The following is an 18,887-nucleotide window of genomic DNA, read 5'->3' as shown; positions in this document are numbered from 1 at the left end:
TGCATGAAATACACATTTCAATGTCAGAAATAGCTTTTTTTTCAGTAAAATATTTACACAATTTGCATTCTCATCTTTAAACATACACTGTAGGACTTTTCTATCCACAAGATCAGTATCTGTAGGTTCCACAAACAAGATCAAAAGTATTCAAAAAATAAGTATCTATATTGTACATATACACTCTTTCTCTTGTTATTATTCCCTAAGTAATGCCAAGTAACAACTATTTATATTATTTCACATTGTATTAGGTACTATAACCAATCTAGAGATGTTTTAAAGCATAATATAGGATTTGTCAAGATTATTTATGATTCTATGCCATTTCATACAAAATAATTGGTATCCACAGATTTGGGTATCCATAGGGTATCCTGGAACCAGTCTCCTACAGATATGAGGACAATAGTACACTCCACTTTTCTCTTCCCCTTTTTTAGAATTTTCATTGCTTCTTCTTTAAAAAAAATATTTTTTCTTAGAATCTATATACAAGTGAAAGCATATACAATATGCTGATCTAAAAAACTATAGATCATTGAAATAGAGACTGAAATGGTAATTACCAGTGGAAGAGGGAAGGGGAAAGGGAAGATGTTGATCACAGGGTAGAAATTTTCAGTTAGACCTCAGGGTAAGTTCTAGTGACCTATTGTACTGCAAGGTGACCATAGTTAATAATGAATCATATGCCTCAATATTACTGAAAAAATAACCTTTTAACATTCTCACTATAAAAAAATATGTTGTTGAGTTTGTAAGTATATGAATCAACATGATTTCCTCTTCTACGATGTATTTATGGATCAAAACATCACAATGTAGCCTGTTTATAATTATTATGTCAATTAAAAATAAATTAATACAAAAGAAAATGCATGGAAAGAACTTAAAAATTTTTGCAAGAAAATCCATAAGACAAGTGCATTTTTGAAAGTATGGCAAACAGTCACTTCAATATCTAAAATTCTTCTTCTTCTCGATATTCCCATTACCAAACACTGATAAATAATGAGGAAACAGCTCCTATAGCCTTCTAATGAAATTTAAATACTAAAGCAGAAATGGCAGAACCAATAGAATTTTCTGGATTTTGTTGCTGCTGCTGCTGCAGAATGATTGGCAGCATCTTTGGCATGCTACTTACTGATGGGTAGAGGTAACCTTCTCCATTCATGGCTATATACAACCCTGTCTTCACACCCTGGATGGCAACGACACGCAGTCCCACTGGGATGAGGTTGAACAGTGCTGGAAAGATAAACATCTGTCATGAGTGGGCAGGAAGAGGGGAAGTAATACCACAACTCTTATCTTGCTCATTTACTTAAGAAATATCTTTATTGCTACTATCTGAGATGTTCCAATTAAATAACTTTTATTTCCGTTTATAATGAAGAAGACTCTGCTGTGGGTAAAATTAGCGCTGCAGCTCCAATTTATAAGTCTTCTTAGTATTCTTGCCTGCAGCATTCTGAAGAACTGGTGGGATAATGGGCAGAACTGAGCCTGTAATTATGGTTCTAGTATCACAACATCTGACACCATTGGATTCCAAAAGACATCAGCTGTGAAGAGTCTCAGAAGGCAGAATTTCAAAAGTCCAGGTTGAATGATTATTCTCATCTGTCACATAGGGAAGGTGTGATTGGTTATTGCAATGTAGTGCAGGCCAAAGTTAAAAAGGTAATGCCAAAACCAAGTTACTTTTGCAGAACTAACGTGATACACCAGCAAAGCCAAGAAAAGATGTGCATCTGATCTGCCAAGATGTGGAATGTTTGGGTTAAGAGAACTTTAACCTAATCAGTGTTACTCCATTGATGGGTCTTAACTGGGTGGTAACTGAAGGCAGGTAGGGTATGCCTGGAGGAGGTGGGTCCCTGGGGCATGCCCTTGGGTTTATATTTTGTCCTTGTTGAGTGGACTTCTCTCTCTTCTTCCTCCTGCTATGTCCCCAGCTGCTTTTGTCTACACACCCTTCTACCATGAGGTTCTGCCTCATAAAAGGCCTGAGGAAAGGAGTTAACCATCTATGGACCATGAGAACTCTGAAACTGTGAGCCCCCCAAATACACTTTTCCTCCTTGAAATTGCTCTTACCAGATCTTCAGTCACAGCAGCAAAAAAGCTAACTAAAACAAATAGTTTTCAGATTTACCCACCTAATAGATAAAAACTCACTACCTTACATAATTTGTTTCTTCCTTTGTTAATAAAGTATTTTTATATATGTTCCCACAGTGTAGTTAGCAATGCTATAATTGATGTCTTTAAGTCTTAATACCCCTTAATGCATTTCCATGACTGTTTAGTAAGTTTTCTAGCATATTCTAATTTGATAACTGCTTGATGATGTTAAAGATTTCATTGTAGAAACATTTATAAGAGAACTGTTAATAATCCACAGTGCTGTTATCTATGACTTATCAGGTCTTTATTAACTCAAATCTAATTCTAAGCAATAAGACCAAGCAAGAACAGGCACTGAAAGCACTAAAATGCTATAGTAAATGTATAAGTAAAATATCTTAACTTTAAGCCTTTGACTCTATTCCACAAATGACAAATCACTTGAAAAATGTGAGCTTTTGACTTCATTCTCAGGGTCTACTCAGTGCATAATTTAAAAACTTTAACATTGTGTTCTGTTTTATTCTCAGAGACATGTTTTTGCCTAATAGGGTGGAGAAAGACACACCCCATCTTCCAATGATTACATGTTACTGCTCCCGAGGCCTCAACATGTCTGCACTGCACAAATGATGAAAGGAAAATAGCACTTCATGGCCACAGAAACTCACCCTAGAAGAATGCTTGGGGTACACATACACATATGACTCATTGTATATCCGTTTTCACTATGCAAACTAAAGTTGGGCTGTATTGCATAGGATTCTGAGAATTAATATACCCTTATGGAAAAAGATGTTTCTTTTGCTCATTTTCTATTGTTTAATATTGAACATGGGGTAGTATTGTTAGGTATAAGGAGGTACCTTACAATTGTAGCTTCTTTGTGGGAGAAAGCCAAGTTTATTCTTGCGTAGGAAACCTGAATTGTATCATCTCCCTTACATTTTGAAAGGATAAGAACTGTAAAATCAGTACTGATCGTATGCGAAATTTTAAGGTAAAACATAATCATACACCTGTCTATGCAAACTATTCTAACCTGACTCAAATCTAATTATTTCACCCTTCATCCTTCTAGTGGTATTTTAAGTGCAGATATATTTGATGTAAGGCAGATAGTATAATTCTAGAAGGCCAGTGCATCATGAACTCACCAAAATAATGTGGTGTGGTAAAGAGAAAAATTCTAGAAATATACTTTAAACCATACCAAAATATTCTTTTTTCCCCATAGTTTTGGAAGGAACCTGAATTATAAACTATAACATATTATCATTTACAGAAGACAATAAGAGAAGAATCCATGGAAACACCACAATGTAGAGAACTATCAGAACACACTGTGATGGGGCTGGGGGGCTAGTGAAAAACACAGATACACTAATTAAGAATTAGAATTTTCTACTCTTTTGGAATGTTTCACAATTATAAATTGATGGTATAAACCCTAGGGGATAAAGAATAACGAAGGTGATCCTGCAACTTTGTTCATTCTGTGGAATAATCTAGCTTCTATACAACAGTGGTTTTCAACCCTGGCTTAACATTAAAACTGGCCATGTTTACATGAGAAAATGACCACGCCCATCTCCAGACCAGTGAAATCAGAATCCCTAGGAGTGATTTTAGGGTTTAAGGATTTTGTTATTGTTGTTGTTGTTGTTATTAATATTATTAAGAAAGCTCCTCAACTGAGCCTAACACAGTTCAGGTAAGAATGGCCATCCTAAAGCCTGTGGGGTGTTATGACAATGTTTACACATCAAGTTTATTGGCAGGGCATTTCTAAGCAGAGAGGGGTGGTTTTAGAAGTTTTGATATTTTCATAAATATTAGTGCGTATATAATATATAATAGTATAATATATATTACCATTAACCATCTATTAAGTCTTATAATGGGTAAAAAGAAGTTTTACAACACAGAAAAATAATTCACATCATCCCCAAAACTAAACAAGGAAGGAGGAAAAACCACTTCAGTGGATGAATAGATAAAAAAAAAAAGGTGGCCTATATACACAATGGAATTTTACTCAGCAATAAAAGAGAATAAAATCATGGCATTTGCAGGTAAATGGATGGAGTTAGAGAAGATAATGCTAAGTTAGTCAATCCCAGAAAAACAAATGCTGAATGTTTTCTCTGATATAAGGAAGCTGATTCATAGTAGGGCAGGGAGGGGGAGCATGGGAGGAATAGATGAGTTCTAGACAGGGCAGAGGGGTGGGAGGGGAAGGGAGGGGGCAGGGGATTAGCAAGGATGGTGGAATGTGATAGACATCATTATCCAAAGTATGAAGTCACAAATTGCTGTCAACATACTTTATATACAACCAGAGATATGAAAAACTGTGCTGTATATGTGTAATAAGAATTGTAATACATTCTGATGTCATTTATTTAAAAAAAAATCAATAAAAAAGATAATACTGAGATTAAAGCAAAAATAAAATAAAATACAGGGTGTGTGGTAATACTGACATTTGGTAGTTTTACAGGGATACACCTCTAGGACTGTGGCCATGTAGGCACCTGAATGCTCACATTCAAATGACAAGCAGTCGTTGCTACAGCATCTTCCCCATAGGGCCATATACCTGTCATCAATGACTTTCTCCATTTTTCCTTTCTAGAGACCTCTAGGTATCAGGGTGGAACCCTGGGAGGACAGGGGCATGGAGGTGTACCATCCAGGAGCCCCTTTGCCTCTTCTCATCTGAAATTACAGAAGCACCTTAGCAGGCAGGTTCTGATTTTTCTTTCTAAATAATTCTATATTTAGTAGAAAATGTGTTGAACTCAAATCAGAAAGATTTCATGGTTCAAGCCCTTAGTTTTTCATTTGTTGACTTTTAGGGACATATCTGGGTGGGTTTTAGGTTATTTCTCATTTATTTTTCTGTTTATGGATGACATCCTTGGTTTATGCTCAGAATCATCAAAAACTGAAAACATGATTATGAATCACTGCATCACCCCCCTCCTGAAACCAAGCAGGCTGTGCTCCCATTAGCAGCTGTACATTGGCTTGTACTTAGAGACTCCATGTGAAAAAACTCTCAGCTTAAGTGTTATATCTGTATGGAGGTGTCAGCACTTCTAGTGCACATACTTATTTTTTTTTAAATTCTTTTCAATGCTAACAATTTCTCTGAAGTTTCTGCGACTATTGCAGTTAATCAGAAGAAAAACAATTTTAAAATTCATCCTAAAAGTGGTGGTATTCAATTTTGAAACGTGACAGTGCACAAAAGGAGAGTTAATTGGTAATTCCCATTGCTTTTATAAATCCACTATAATCCTGCCAATTTTTGTTAAATTTTGTAATCATAAATCTTGAATAGCCTTTTAAGGAGAGAATCTTTATCTTACCTCCTTTAAGTCTTTGCAAATGTTGAAATGATAACACAGCTAACCTAACTGGATTACAGTGCACATAAAATACAGCAAAGGGAGTGATGGGCCAGGTCTTTTCATAGGAATTGAGCTCCCATGAGTGGGGGCACTTGATTTGGCTCAGATGTGTTTTCTCTGGAGCTCCTATCCTGTCTTTCTTAGGACTGTTCCCAGCAGAGGAGTTTTCTGAAGTGACCTAGTGTTTCTTGCTCCATTGAGGGCAGATCATGCAGAAAGAAAAGCCACAGGCATTGAGAGAGCAGAAGGCAGCATCTCTGATTATCTTATCTTTCCAACTCTGTGTCTAACGGTCTACAACTGTGTGTGCATGTCTATGCTGTCTCCATCAGCACATTGCCAATTCAGAAATGACAGTGCTGCTTATTCAATTCCCAATCAATATGCTCTTTAAAGACAATGTCTACTTGACACATCTCAAAGTGATATTGATTCTCATCATTAGGGGTCAACAATTTGGTGTTACTGCCTCCCCAAACACTTCTCTTCTAAAAGAGAAAGAAGCTGGGGGAAAATTCATAAAACTTTTGTCCTGAAGAAAATTATTTTTCCAAGCAGTCCAATGAAGCAGCATTTTTCTATAGCTCTGGTTCATTTTCTTTGTTGAAAACTCTTGTCATAAAATGGATGACATCACTCAAAACACAATGGCTCAGAAAGTGAGTGCAGTTATGGAGAACAAGATCTTATGTTTTATTAGACTCTGGGCAAGGACAGCCAGAGAACAGTGAGGACATAGAAACTCACAAATCCCTAAGCTCCATGACCCACAACGCTGTAAAACAGGAACCAGAGGAAATGCCTCTTGGTGGAAGAATGGATACAGAGTTACAGATGGGAAAGGAAATGAGCAGACACATATGCACGAACTTGACCACAAAAACCTGCTCTCTTTTCTGGGTCAAAGACAGGAAGTATTGATCACCTTCAAAGGTCCCATCTACTGATAAAATCTTAACAAGTGAACAACATTTTCTGACAAAGGTCTTATGAATTAAAAGCTTCTCTGTGCCTGGATTTTCACTTTTCCTTTTCCTAAATTTAAAAATAAAAAGAAGAAAGTAACAATAAAGCACGGAACAAATCATTTTTTAAAAAAAGGATATAGAATGCACATAAAGAGAAAAAAATCAGAAATTTGAAAGAAGGAAAATGGAGACAAAGTTAAATCAAAAAGAAGTTGGAGAAAAATAGAAGTGAAGAGATGGCCAAAACCTAAAATAGTAAACACAATGGTTGGAAAAATATTCATATTTCAAGTAGAAACACCAAACATAAAAATTTGCCTATTTTATATCAAGAGCTTCTTTCAGAATGAGTGTTACTGAATACAATTATTTAGTGTAAATTATTTAAATTATTAGTATAATTTTAAAAAGGAAGTGCCTGTCATCTGATGCTATCTATGCCAATTCCCTGTAATAGAATGATGTTCTTCCACAGGTGAAGAACTAATGATGAATGGGTGGTGAGACGCACATCGACTCCTAGTAACATTTTCTATGATGAAATATTCCTACTATAACAGCTTTTACTTTTCACTATCATGAGCAGTAAGAGGTGTGTCAGAGGGAATCAGTATAAACAGAATATGGGAAAGGAAAACGCATTTGAGTAAGAAGGCACAACAGACAGACCATACCATGACAAGATAAATGCAAAGAAATAGTAAAAGGAGGACAGACATGATTATGATGGAAACTCTGGATATTTTTAGTAAAATGATGGACCCAATACCATGAAGAGGTTAAAATTTGAGTCAATATGTTTAGAGATATACAGCCTGCATGTCCTCTTCATAAGGAAGAGCTCTTGTTAAATGCAAAGAATCTGAAAAATTATATTTCTATCATTTACAACAACTTAATCTTTATAGCTCTTGAATTTTCCACAGGTATCATTGAGAAGCTGCAGGCCTCGTAAAATAGTATATTCAAAGGAAATACATACTCAGTTTTCATCTTAGTACACTAGTGTACTTACTTGGCTATTATGATAATAAAATTAAAAGTAACAGTAACTTCCAGAGTCTGGAAGACTGTGTGAAAAACCTGAGATTATCATCTTACAATGACCTTAAAGTCTCAGATTTCGTTTGTTTCTGCATTGTATTTTTATTCGTGTGGCTTTAGTAAGATCATACTGGCACTCTAGTGTGTAACATTTGTAAAACTGAACCCACTAACCAAACTTTTGCAAAGGAAGCTCTAAAATGTCACGGAAGCAGCAGTGCATCTCCTCCCAACCGTGCTGGCTGGTGGCCTGTGTAGTCACTTACTAGAATTAGTGCTGTCGTCCTTGGTTCCGTCGAGAGCTCCATCGGGGTGCATTTGCAAGTAGTAGCCTTGCCTGCAATACAACCTGGTCACTATACCCTTGAGCTGGGGATCTGAAAGGCAAACAGAGTGGTCATGAGCCTCACCACGTGGCAAGGGAGACTGTTTTCTGTTTCTTTTTCAGAAATAACAGGACATTCTATATAGCAGTAGCATATTTATTCTATGTCTCAGAAGTATGAATCATAGAAGGTAAAGAAAATACTGTAGTAAGCCCCAGAAAATAGGCATTTTATGAAACTAATATATTTGTGTTTAATTTATTCCTTAAACTATTAAACTAACTAAGGTATTAGTTTAATTATTGCTTTAAATTACAATGTAACTTAATATTATCATTCAAGATGGCAGGGATCTTGCAAAGCTGTAACTCTAACAAACTTTTTTAAAGACTTTTAAGTGGAGTTTTCCTTTTACTTGAAAGTCCCCAAATGTGATAAACCTGTATTCTTTTAAAAATTTATGCTAATACTTAACACACATTCTTAGAAAAAGTCCCAGTTTAGAGAACATCCCCTTTTATCCAGGGTTGCCCTCCATGCCTGAAGGGATCTGTGGTGGCCAGACACTTGCAAAGGAGAATGGAACACTGTACCTGTAAACTGAGATGAAGCACAAGCAAAGCTACGTGAGAGGGCAGGTGTGGCTCAGTGACAGAGCAGGTGCTTATCATGGGAAGCTCCCTAGTTCAATCCCCAGCACCAAACACACACACACCAAAAAAATACAAAACCAACTGCACCAACCTACACAGGGAGGTCAGCGCTACAGCAATATTCTGGACAAATTAGACAGATAAACCTATCTATTTACCTAACCAAAAGAGACAGTAAAATTATACAAAACAGAATCTGACTCTTGATCAAAAGATATAGTTTTGTAGAGGGCAGTGGAAATTTAGATTCACAAAAAGGGAAATCACAAGTCTTGATCTTCTCATTTGATGATTCACAGAAAAAGTAACCAGGCTAGTAATCCAGTGCTTCCCAAAGGGCCACTGTATCTTTGAGAATAAATATTTGCATGTGGTTTTTCAAAGGCCGTCCCCATCTCAGGACTAGATTTGGTGTGGGACATCATAATCCTCACCATAGCAACTGGCTTCTCTCCACAATAGCTAGATGGGATATGCAAATGTGATCGTACTGTCAAACAGCAGGACACTCCTGAAGGGTGAAACCAGCCTCTTGTGATCCACAGAGAAGCAGCAGACACACAACAAGGGGACACCAGCAATATACATGCAAAAAAAAAAAATGCATAGCTGCCCCCAAATAGAACAGCCTCAGGCTTTGGTGAGTCTTTGGGAAATGAAACACGATCCAATAACTGTTTCTATGCATGATACACATTTGCTTCATTGATCATATGAAATTGGAAAGAACCTTCTGGAAAATAATGCTCAAGTAGCACCATATCACAGCAATCTGAACACACATGTCAGGACATAGATGCTTTTAAGACTAGGGTGATAAAAGAAAATACCTAAGTGTGTAATAGGTTTGAGTTACATGTGTTCCTCATTCTGTACTATGTAACTTCAAAATCACTTAATTCTAACATGCACATTAGTGAAAAATTGTTACTACTGCACCTTACCCAGCTGGATTTGAGTGGCTATAAACTCTGTCTACTGAAGACTTCTTTTCTGATTTTTGCTTTGTCGTGTTTATTGTCTTTTCTGAAAATAGGTAGCAAGAAAGAGATCAAAAGTAAAAACGTAGGGGAGAATTTCTTGATTGCCATGGAACACAGAGGATTTAAGAGGCTGATGATTTTTCTGTTGAACCTTTATGTTCTGACATCACTTATTTTTAAATAATCCTATATTTTTGCTCATAAGTCTTCCGGAGTTACTGATCAGGCTAGGCAGTAAGAAGATGCGGACCTGCTCATAGATTAAGGAATCTTAATTACACAGAGAGCACTTTTGGGCCAGGCCTCATTTGTTAAAAGAGACTAAAAATAAAGCAAAAGTGTTTTGAACCTTCCTTTAATTACATGAAAAAAACAAATTAATTTTGATTTATCTAGCTCCACTAAGCTTCGCATTTTTGTTTTTAAAAATCACAACAACATTGAGTTCTTTTCAGGGGTCAGACATTGTTCTAAGAATATTCTATGGTTAACTCATGGAATCCTCACCACACCTCCACTTGATAGGAAGGCGATTCTGAGAATGAGAAATTAAGTAACCAGACAAAGGGCACAGCACTCAGAACACTCACCTCTGGGCCCTGCCCACAGAATGTGGCCTCCACAGCCTGAAGGATTAAACCAAAACCTCTTAATAACCTAAAATAAATGGAAGCCAATATGCTAAAATAAATTTAAAAAATAAAAATAAAATAAGTAAAACAGAAACTCCACTATTTCAAAGAGTACCGTAGCCATGCCTGCACTCCAATCCTACGTACCCAGAGGTGAATGTGGGATATAAAATCATAGTGCAAACATTAAAAAGGATTAAAGTTCCTAAAAATCAGGTCCCCTCCACTTTGTCATTGGCTGCATTACCAACAAATCTGCATCCCATGAAACCCTCACCAAACCTGAAGCTTGATTACTGTAAGTTTATAGTTTCCTCCACTACCACCTGCACTCTCCCCCTTCCATCACCTCCTGCCAAGACTATCTCTACTCCTGATCTTACTATTTATGTTAACAGTGTCAGTCCCTTGAAGGTCATGCTTGTTTTTAACCCCACCTGATGAGCTGCTGTCTCCTATAGATGCTTCTTACAGTATCCCTCCCTCTTCTCCATTTTCCTATTCTCAGGGCCAGCCTCTCATTACCACTCTGTGGTGCTCTTCCCACCTGCACCTGCCTATTGTGCTCCATCAGATCTGGAAATACACAGTGACTCTTCACTGTACATGACCTATGCAGATGTCCCCCAGCGATCAGGCCCCATCTTTTCTGCTGGCCTGGTCTCTGACTGCCACACCCATCCCCTCCATGAAGCCTCACCTGGGTCCCTGTGGGTTGACTGCAAACATCCCATAATTTATCCTGTTCCCTTTACCTCACTATCTCCAGAATGTCCACCTGCACATAAGTGTTCCTTGCACTCCTGTGCAGGCCAGCACCCCTCGGCATGCACTTTTCCCTAGTAAACTCCTTTTCCTCTTATCCAAGTCTAGGTGCAATACTTCATTTCCATGGGGACATGTTGTGACCCCTCTGACAAGGGCATATTCTTCCGCTGGGTGCTTTTATGGCCAGTTCATCATAAGTTTAACTTATTTTTTACACATCAAAAATTATTTAACTTTGAAACCTTCTAAGTACATTAACAAGTACAGAAAGCAAACAATTTGCCTCCATGTACCTATCCCTGCTATTGAACAGATGTGAGTATTTTGCTTTACAACTCGTGATCGTAATACCTATTTGTGTAATTGTATGATTAACAGCTGCCTCACAAACTGGAGTGTAAATTTCATGGAGAAAGTTGAAATGTGTAATGTTTTTCATCATTACATCTCCAGAGTCTGAATGAATAGGAACTGTGCATTAAGTATTTGTTGAATGAATGCTACCAAGGGGGTAATAAAATATCCAGTAATTCATACATTGCTGGTAAGAGTGAGAACCACAATAACATGAAAACCCTAGATGGCAATTACAACAAAACCTTAAAACAATCCACAACTTTGACCAGGGAGCTGCACTTTCCAGACCTCTAACTTAAACATAAATCCCAAGTATCATAAGGCTTTGTGTAAAATCTAAGTGTACATAACACGAGCATGACAGTGTAAAAGTACTGTACAAAGCATATGAGCAAGAATACAACAAAATGATAAGTATATTGTATTTTATGGTAATTGGAATATTTAATTTTCAACATTTTATTATTTGCTAATTTTTCTATTGTGAGGGCATATTAATTTTCCAATGAAAATGCAAAGGTTTTAATAAAAACCTATTAATGACTTGGATGAAGAATGAATGAAAATAGCATTTCATATGTACTATTAGCATTGCAGTGATACATGTGAATAACCAAAAGTACATACTACAGCTATAGCGATTGGTTCAATTTCCAAGGGTTCCATTTGTTAGTCTATTTTTATGCACAGTTTATGGAGAAAATAGCCACATGAGTTATGTGCCATAGGCAAAGGTATAATCAAGTTCCTAGAGCAACTGTGACCACAAAGATGCAGCCCTCACTCTCTCACTCCACAGAAAGCCTCAATTTCAGCATAATATATGCTGGACAACTCACCGACATGTTATTTTATGTCCCTGTGAGAGAAAAATTGTCAAAAAGGGACAAAGAGGATCTCACACAATGGCCTGCACAAACAGGACCCACAAGAGCAACCATCACTGAAGCAGATTCCTCAGAAGAAATGGTGTCCAAGTGGTGGGCAAGGAGGGCCATTGCACAATGTGAAAATACAACAGAAAATCCCTGCTGGTTTATCAGCTCCAAAAAATGAGAACGAAGTTAAGCTTTGCTCATTACTTAATACATAAAATGACATTGGTTTCTTCAGGTGGTCACATGATACATCAGGTCCTTAAAGTACCTGAAACAGGTTGGAACATCCTGTAATTCTGAGGGGCTGCTTAGGGACACTGGCCTTCCGTCATGTCTCCAATAGGTACTTTGCCATCTCTTGAAGTTTATGGGCTCCTGGGTAAGTGTATTCATAAGTTATGCTTCCGAGTTTTAAAGGTAGGATAGTTTAAGAGAAATGTATCCCATAGAGATAAAATGGATTGAAGGTGATGCTTCTAAAATTAGCAAAAGCAAACCATGCAAATAGCAAAGAGGACATTTTCCCCTCTGGATTATGCAGTTAAACCAAATACACAACAAACAACTAACAAAAAATAATGATCTGTTCAGATCGAACATGAAGTCAGCCAAAAGAGCCTGAACATGTTAAGGCAATCAATATGTATATAATGACAGATCCTTGCCCTAAATGAACACTATGCCTTGAGATATGAAACAGTGAAAATGTGACAAGTGTGAAGCAAACTCACATCCAGGCACATGCTCACATTTTTCATTAAACTGTTGGGGTAAAGAGGCTTGTATGATTTATTCAAGTTAAATTTAATAGAAACCCTGCAAAAACAAATGCTTAATTTCAATGCTGATATACAACTCAGGTCCCTAATTCATAACTAAAAGATGAATTAATGTCTTCAGTCCTACACTGACCCATGTAGAAAATGCAAAATGTATTCAACTCCTGAAATCACTAGCATTCTCTCTTCTCTTCCAAAACAGCTTATGTATTCACAATCTCTGCTCTACTTAAGAAAATATAAAAATTCAGCCTCTCCTCTTTGTCTTAGTTCTCTTTTCCCTCCAGTTTTGTCTTTTATTTTCTATTTTCTGTGCCAATTCATTCCCCTAAAAAATGTCTTGAAGATATACCTTGCATGAAATTCTGTACCAACTATGCTCTCTGCTATTAATTAAAATAGAAATAATGAAAGTGAGTGTGCATTCATATCAAGAAAAAAAAGATGATTCATAATATATTACCCTCAACTCTCAGAACTGAAAAAAAAAATGTAAATCAGTCCAACTGCCTTCAGATACACAGGGAAAACATCCAACGTTTTCAATTAAAACAATCACTGTCTCAGAAGTGAGTTAAATTAAATCCATCACTGTCATAAATTGTTTTCATGCAATGCACAGATTTGCAAAAGAGAAATCTGGAAAAAGCACCAAGTGATGTGCACATTTTAGTCATCACTTAAACTGAAATATGTACAATGTGATATATATATATATATATATATATATATATATATATATATATATATTATAATAGAAAATACATTAATATAGGACATCATAGATACAGTGCTTATGTATACATAAATCTTGGTCCTAATTGGGTATCAGTGTAGGTTCTTAAATGTTACTCTTCTATCATCTATAAAAAATGTACACTTTTGGTTTTTTGTAACAGGGTAAAAACAATGTTAAGACTCTATCATCTGTGGGGGGAAATGTGGTAGATCTAATTAGATTTTGGCACCCCTCATAGCAGAAAATAGTATTGTGAATAGTTTGCCCAAAGCTATGGATTATCATATGATCCAACCACAAAAATAAACCACATCCAGGAACTTTTCTGAAGGGCTGAGACAAAAAAAGGGTGGGGTAAGGACACCAGTGAAAATGGAAACTAGAGTCACAGGAAAATGGCACGATCTCCCTGTCACTCCTTAGGATGAGGGTCAGGGTGACCGAGAGCCCTCTTCCTCTAGGAGTCTTGCTCCAGTCATCTCAGGGGAGCCGCCCAACACGCAGCCTCCAATGTACAGTTCCCTGTGCTCAAATCCAACTGCTGCTCCAGTGGCTAGCAGGGCCCCCCACCCTTCTCCGTCTATCAGAACCCTACACCTGTGGCTAGGGGTAGAATACTATATAAAAACTAATTCTTGCCCTCAAATAGCTTGCTGTTGTTGGGGCTCAGAAACCCAGACCCCACGGCACTCTGATAGGCTGAGTGTGTTGAACTAAAGGACCCTGGAAGTCTCAGAAACAAGATCTCTCTAACCTACTCTCACCCTTTCTTTGGTCTCCTACCCCTTTTCTTCCCTCAGAGTGAATCATGCAAACTAGACTCTCTCTTTCTCAAGGTGGGTCCCAGGAACTAAAATCCCTCTGCCCCAGGGCATGCTATTAAACATAAAAAGGTCACACTCTCCCCCCTCTCTTAAAGACCTTCATTCCAGGGGGGTTCTGCCCCCTTGCCCAGAAGACAGGAATGATGCAGAGAGGCCGAGAAGACCCTGAACAGAGAGGCTTTCCTGGCTCTCCCCTCCCCAAGCCTACTGCCTTCAGCTCAACCTTCTCGTCAAGTCACATCTGTACACAGCTGTCTAATCCTCATGGAACATAAGAATAGTTTTCCCCAGATCTCTGGGTCTTCATTTCTGAAGGCTCCCATACCATGATAAATTCTGATTAAGTAATGTGTGGTGCTTTTTTTTCTTGTTAACCTATCTTTGGTTATAGGCATTTTGACCGTGACCCTTATGGTGGATAAGGAAGGTTTCACACTTCTCCAACCCTATACTATCTATTAAGTGGAGAAAAAGAGAACTAATACAGTGTCTTTAAGTTAGATGTTAAATTTGTGAGCTTTAAGGCCTTTGTTATAAATATTATATTGTATTTAAATATTATAATTGTAAATATTATAAATCCCTCCATAATTTGCATCCTATATCACTCAAAATGATCAGTCACTATGATTGTCACAAAACAGATGCTTCATAAGTATTTACTGATAGGAACTCACTTTCTGTTTTTAAAAGAATTTCTTTTAAAAGTGGCTTTCAAGGCAAAATGTGTTATTTTTTCTATCTTATTATTTAAGAGTGAGAATAGATGGAAATGCCAGTAACTTTAGACTTTTTTTTTTCCCCAAAACTATTGTGGTCAATAAATTCCCTCTTGTTAAGGTATATTAAGATACTTACTGTGGGTAAAACCCCTTGCAGGAGAAGATGTTTGAGATATCATTAATGGAATGTAGGTAGCAAGAATCTTGCTTAACATCTGGCCCTCAGCTCCAAGGAGAGACCCAACAGTGGTATTTAAGGATTTCAGAATTGAACTCGCAATAGCTCTTCAAATATCCAATGTCTAAAAGTTCCAGAGGGAAGGAAATCTTTGGCGCTTAGCTAAAGTAACATCCTTTTCCAAAAAATATATCTTATCAAGAGTCTCTAGTTTATCTAGTAGATCTTATCCCATTAGAGACTTATTAGAACTTCTATGGCCCCTAACAGAATACAGAATTGGCCAAAAGAGCCAAAATATTGGATCTATTGATCCACCTTATTTGTTAACTACTAACAAAGATGAATAATTGTGTCATATGATGTTTTGTGATTTGGTCCACTAATTTATTCCTTCTGAATTGTAATTAATTAAAAATTAAATCATAAATATTAGTTATAGGCTAGGCACTATGGCACATGCCTGTAATCCCAGCAACGTGGGGAGGAGGAGACAGGAGGATTGCAAGTTCAAGGTCAGTTTCAGCAATTTAGCAACATACTCAGCAACTAAGCAAATAAGAAAATAAGAAAATAAAAAGGACTGAGGATTTAGCTCAGTGGGAAAGCAGCTCTGAGTTCAGAAAAAATTTTAAAAATATCAATTATATATTTGCAAAAGATGACAATACACAAAATTCTTGTGTATATTTAAGTCAAAAAACCATGTTCTTCTGGGGCAACATCTGGGGTTCAAGTCAACCCACTATTACGATGACATCTAGAGAAAGCTTTCCTGATTATCTGCTACACCGGGGAGTCCTGGAGGATGAGTGACTCTATTTGCTTCTCTCCAGAATACACAAGTGCCAATGCCCAGGGGTGCTCTGCTCTGTCTCCTTCACTGTGCTGATGTGCTGCTTAGTGAGTGTCCGCAGCATTCACAAATACAAGCACAGCATTCATCTTCAGATTCCTTGTTAATATGTCAGTGACACCAAATTCTAAAAGGCTTGATGGCTTTGAGGGACTTTAATATGTTCGTTTTTATCCTAGCATATATATTAGGAAAGAGTACGCTGCCAGCTACCTGAGACCATAGATATTTCCTAGATGGTCAAGCCAATAGCTAGGCATTTTGTTTAAATTTTCAAATGCTATTGTTATGTGAGTAGAATGTGAGACACTTAAGTTTAATAGCTATTCACAGGCTTTTTTTTAACTCTCACTATATACTTTGGTATTTTATTTTCAGATGGGAAAATGAAATGTTCAAATTCTTATCAATATTTTTCCATCAGCATATACTAATAAATGTTCCTGGTTAAATTAACCAGAATATTCCATGCTTATTCAGACAGCCACTCAACATTTAATGACCTCCTTCTATTTCCTCTTTATAAGATGTTGTTTCAAGAAAACCACTGTGTTAATAATGCTGCAGACTTCCTTTGGAAAGACCTATCCTGGAAGGAAACTGTACCATTTTGAAATCCTCAGAAGTTGTGTTTAAATAACAGTACCTTGTCATTGTAATCAAATACACACAGAGCACATTGTAATCAAATACGCACATACACACAGAGCAGAAAGGGAAAAGGTTTAACTTTGCCATATGAGTAGCCACAATTACGTCCTTTAACAGATGATCTTCTTCTTTCATGCTGCTCAACACAAAAGACATTTTATATCCTTTATAATACAGTTATAGTTTAGATATGAGGTGTCCCCCAAAAGCTCATGTTTGAGAAAATGCAAGAATGTTCAGAGATGAAATGATTCAATTACAAGAGGTATAACCTGATCAAAGAATTAATCCACTGGCATGGATTAAGTGGGCAGTCATTATAGGCAGGTAGGGTGTGGCTGAAGGAAGTAGGTCACTGGGGAGCAGAGCTTTGGGGTTTATGTTTTTTCCCTGGTGAGCAGAGCTCTTACTGCTTCCTGGCTGCCATGTTCTGAGCAGATTTCCTCAGGGATCTCCCTCCATGATGTTCTGCCTCACCCGGGGCCCAAGGCTATGGAGTCCATGGACCATGGACTACACCTCCAAAGCCAGGAGCCAAAATAAAACATTTCTACTCTTTGGCTGTTAATGTTAGGTCTTTTGGTCACAGTTGATGAAAAAAATGACAAAAACAAATACAAGATACAATTATATGTGATGAATACTAATCCTGTCTCCTGCCATCATCTTCATAATGTTTGATGCTAGTCAAATGCACCTTAATGGCTCCAGAAACAAAAGTGCTTTAAGAGCACTAATATTATTTGTGAATAGTTTTAGTCAAATGGCAAATGAATAAATTTCAGTACTTGGAATATAACAGAAAAAGAATGTGAATGTTATATCAGCCATTACCACATCTTAGAGAATATAACAACTTTGCATTTTCTTTAAAAGACTAAGTAGCTTTTGATCATGTACTAGCAGGGGCCAGAAGTCACCTCTTACACCTAACAACACAAACAACAAATTGAATACTGCACGACTCCGAACATCAGAAATGGAAAACAGCGGCCTCTGAGAGACAGGGAAGCCAAAGAGGTAGAATCCCCCTTATGCGTGAAGTAAAGCCTTATGAGAGACTCCAGTGCATGGAGAAAGGAGGCGACAACCAGGGGGGGTCCGGTGGATTCTCTACATTGACCACTTGAAGCCGAGCATCTGGGAAAATGAAGGTAGTTTAGAGAACACTGAAGAGAATTTCTGAGATCTGCAGAGGGTCCTCATGAGTATTCAGCCGATACTGATCATCAACTCCTGTGAGTAAACTACTGCTTGGGAGAAGAATGATCCAAGAGTTTTATGGGTATGCCTCAGATACACATAAGACTGGAAACGGTCAGGTTGAAAAAAAACAATCCCAATTCATGAAGCATTGAACAGAGGACAAATAGGGATCTTGCCTCAGTAGTAGGAGAAAATCAGCCTTGGTCTAAGGTCTTGTGTCTGTTTCACCTACCAAGTTTTGAAAATGAGACCTAGAAAGAGGTCATTGTTCCCAAGTAATGACATAGAGAATCACAAACATATTTAGAGAGATACCAAAGTACTCAGCACCTACAAAGATAGAATTCAAAATATTTTGAATCCAATAAAAAAAGTTACTAAAAATGTAAGGAAGCAAGGAGATAATGACCCATAGCAAGGAATAAAATTAGGAAATCAAAACTAATATGCAGATGCTAATTCACAATAAGGTGGGGTCACTAGGGAAGAATAGTGTTACCTTAGATTAGGTAGAGGGAAGTGATGGGAGGGGAGGGGAGGGGATGTGGGGATAGGAAAGACAGTAGAATGAAACAGACATTATTAGTGTATGTATATATGTGACGACATGACCAATATGATTCTGCAACATGTACACTCAGAGAAATGAGAAATTATATCCCATCTATGTATGATATATCAAAGTGCATTAATGCATTCTACTGTCATATATAACTAATTAAAACAAATTTTAAAAATTAAAAAAAAATGACCCAGAACCAATCCAGG

At 37.2% G+C, this 18,887-nt stretch overlaps 1 protein-coding gene across 2 annotated transcripts in view; it reads right to left on the bottom strand.

Annotated features, from left to right (window-relative positions):
- The window catches only part of Fgf14 (fibroblast growth factor 14), a 339,751-nt gene that overhangs the window by 162,105 nt on the left and 158,759 nt on the right, over positions 1-18,887 (bottom strand). For both annotated transcript variants that reach the window (XM_048800655.1, XM_015483994.2), the window contains exons 2-3: positions 7,834-7,944; positions 1,151-1,254 (exon numbers count right to left, since the gene is read on the bottom strand). In XM_048800655.1, coding sequence (XP_048656612.1) covers positions 1,151-1,254; positions 7,834-7,885 — 156 coding nt within the window. In that variant the 5' untranslated portion in view covers positions 7,886-7,944. The remainder of the gene's footprint in view (positions 1-1,150; positions 1,255-7,833; positions 7,945-18,887) is intronic.

Source organism: Marmota marmota, unplaced genomic scaffold, assembly GCF_001458135.2.
Source record: "Marmota marmota marmota unplaced genomic scaffold, marMar, whole genome shotgun sequence".
In the NCBI taxonomy this organism is placed as follows: Eukaryota; Metazoa; Chordata; class Mammalia; order Rodentia; family Sciuridae; genus Marmota; species Marmota marmota.
This window is presented reverse-complemented; position numbering and strand designations above follow the sequence as displayed.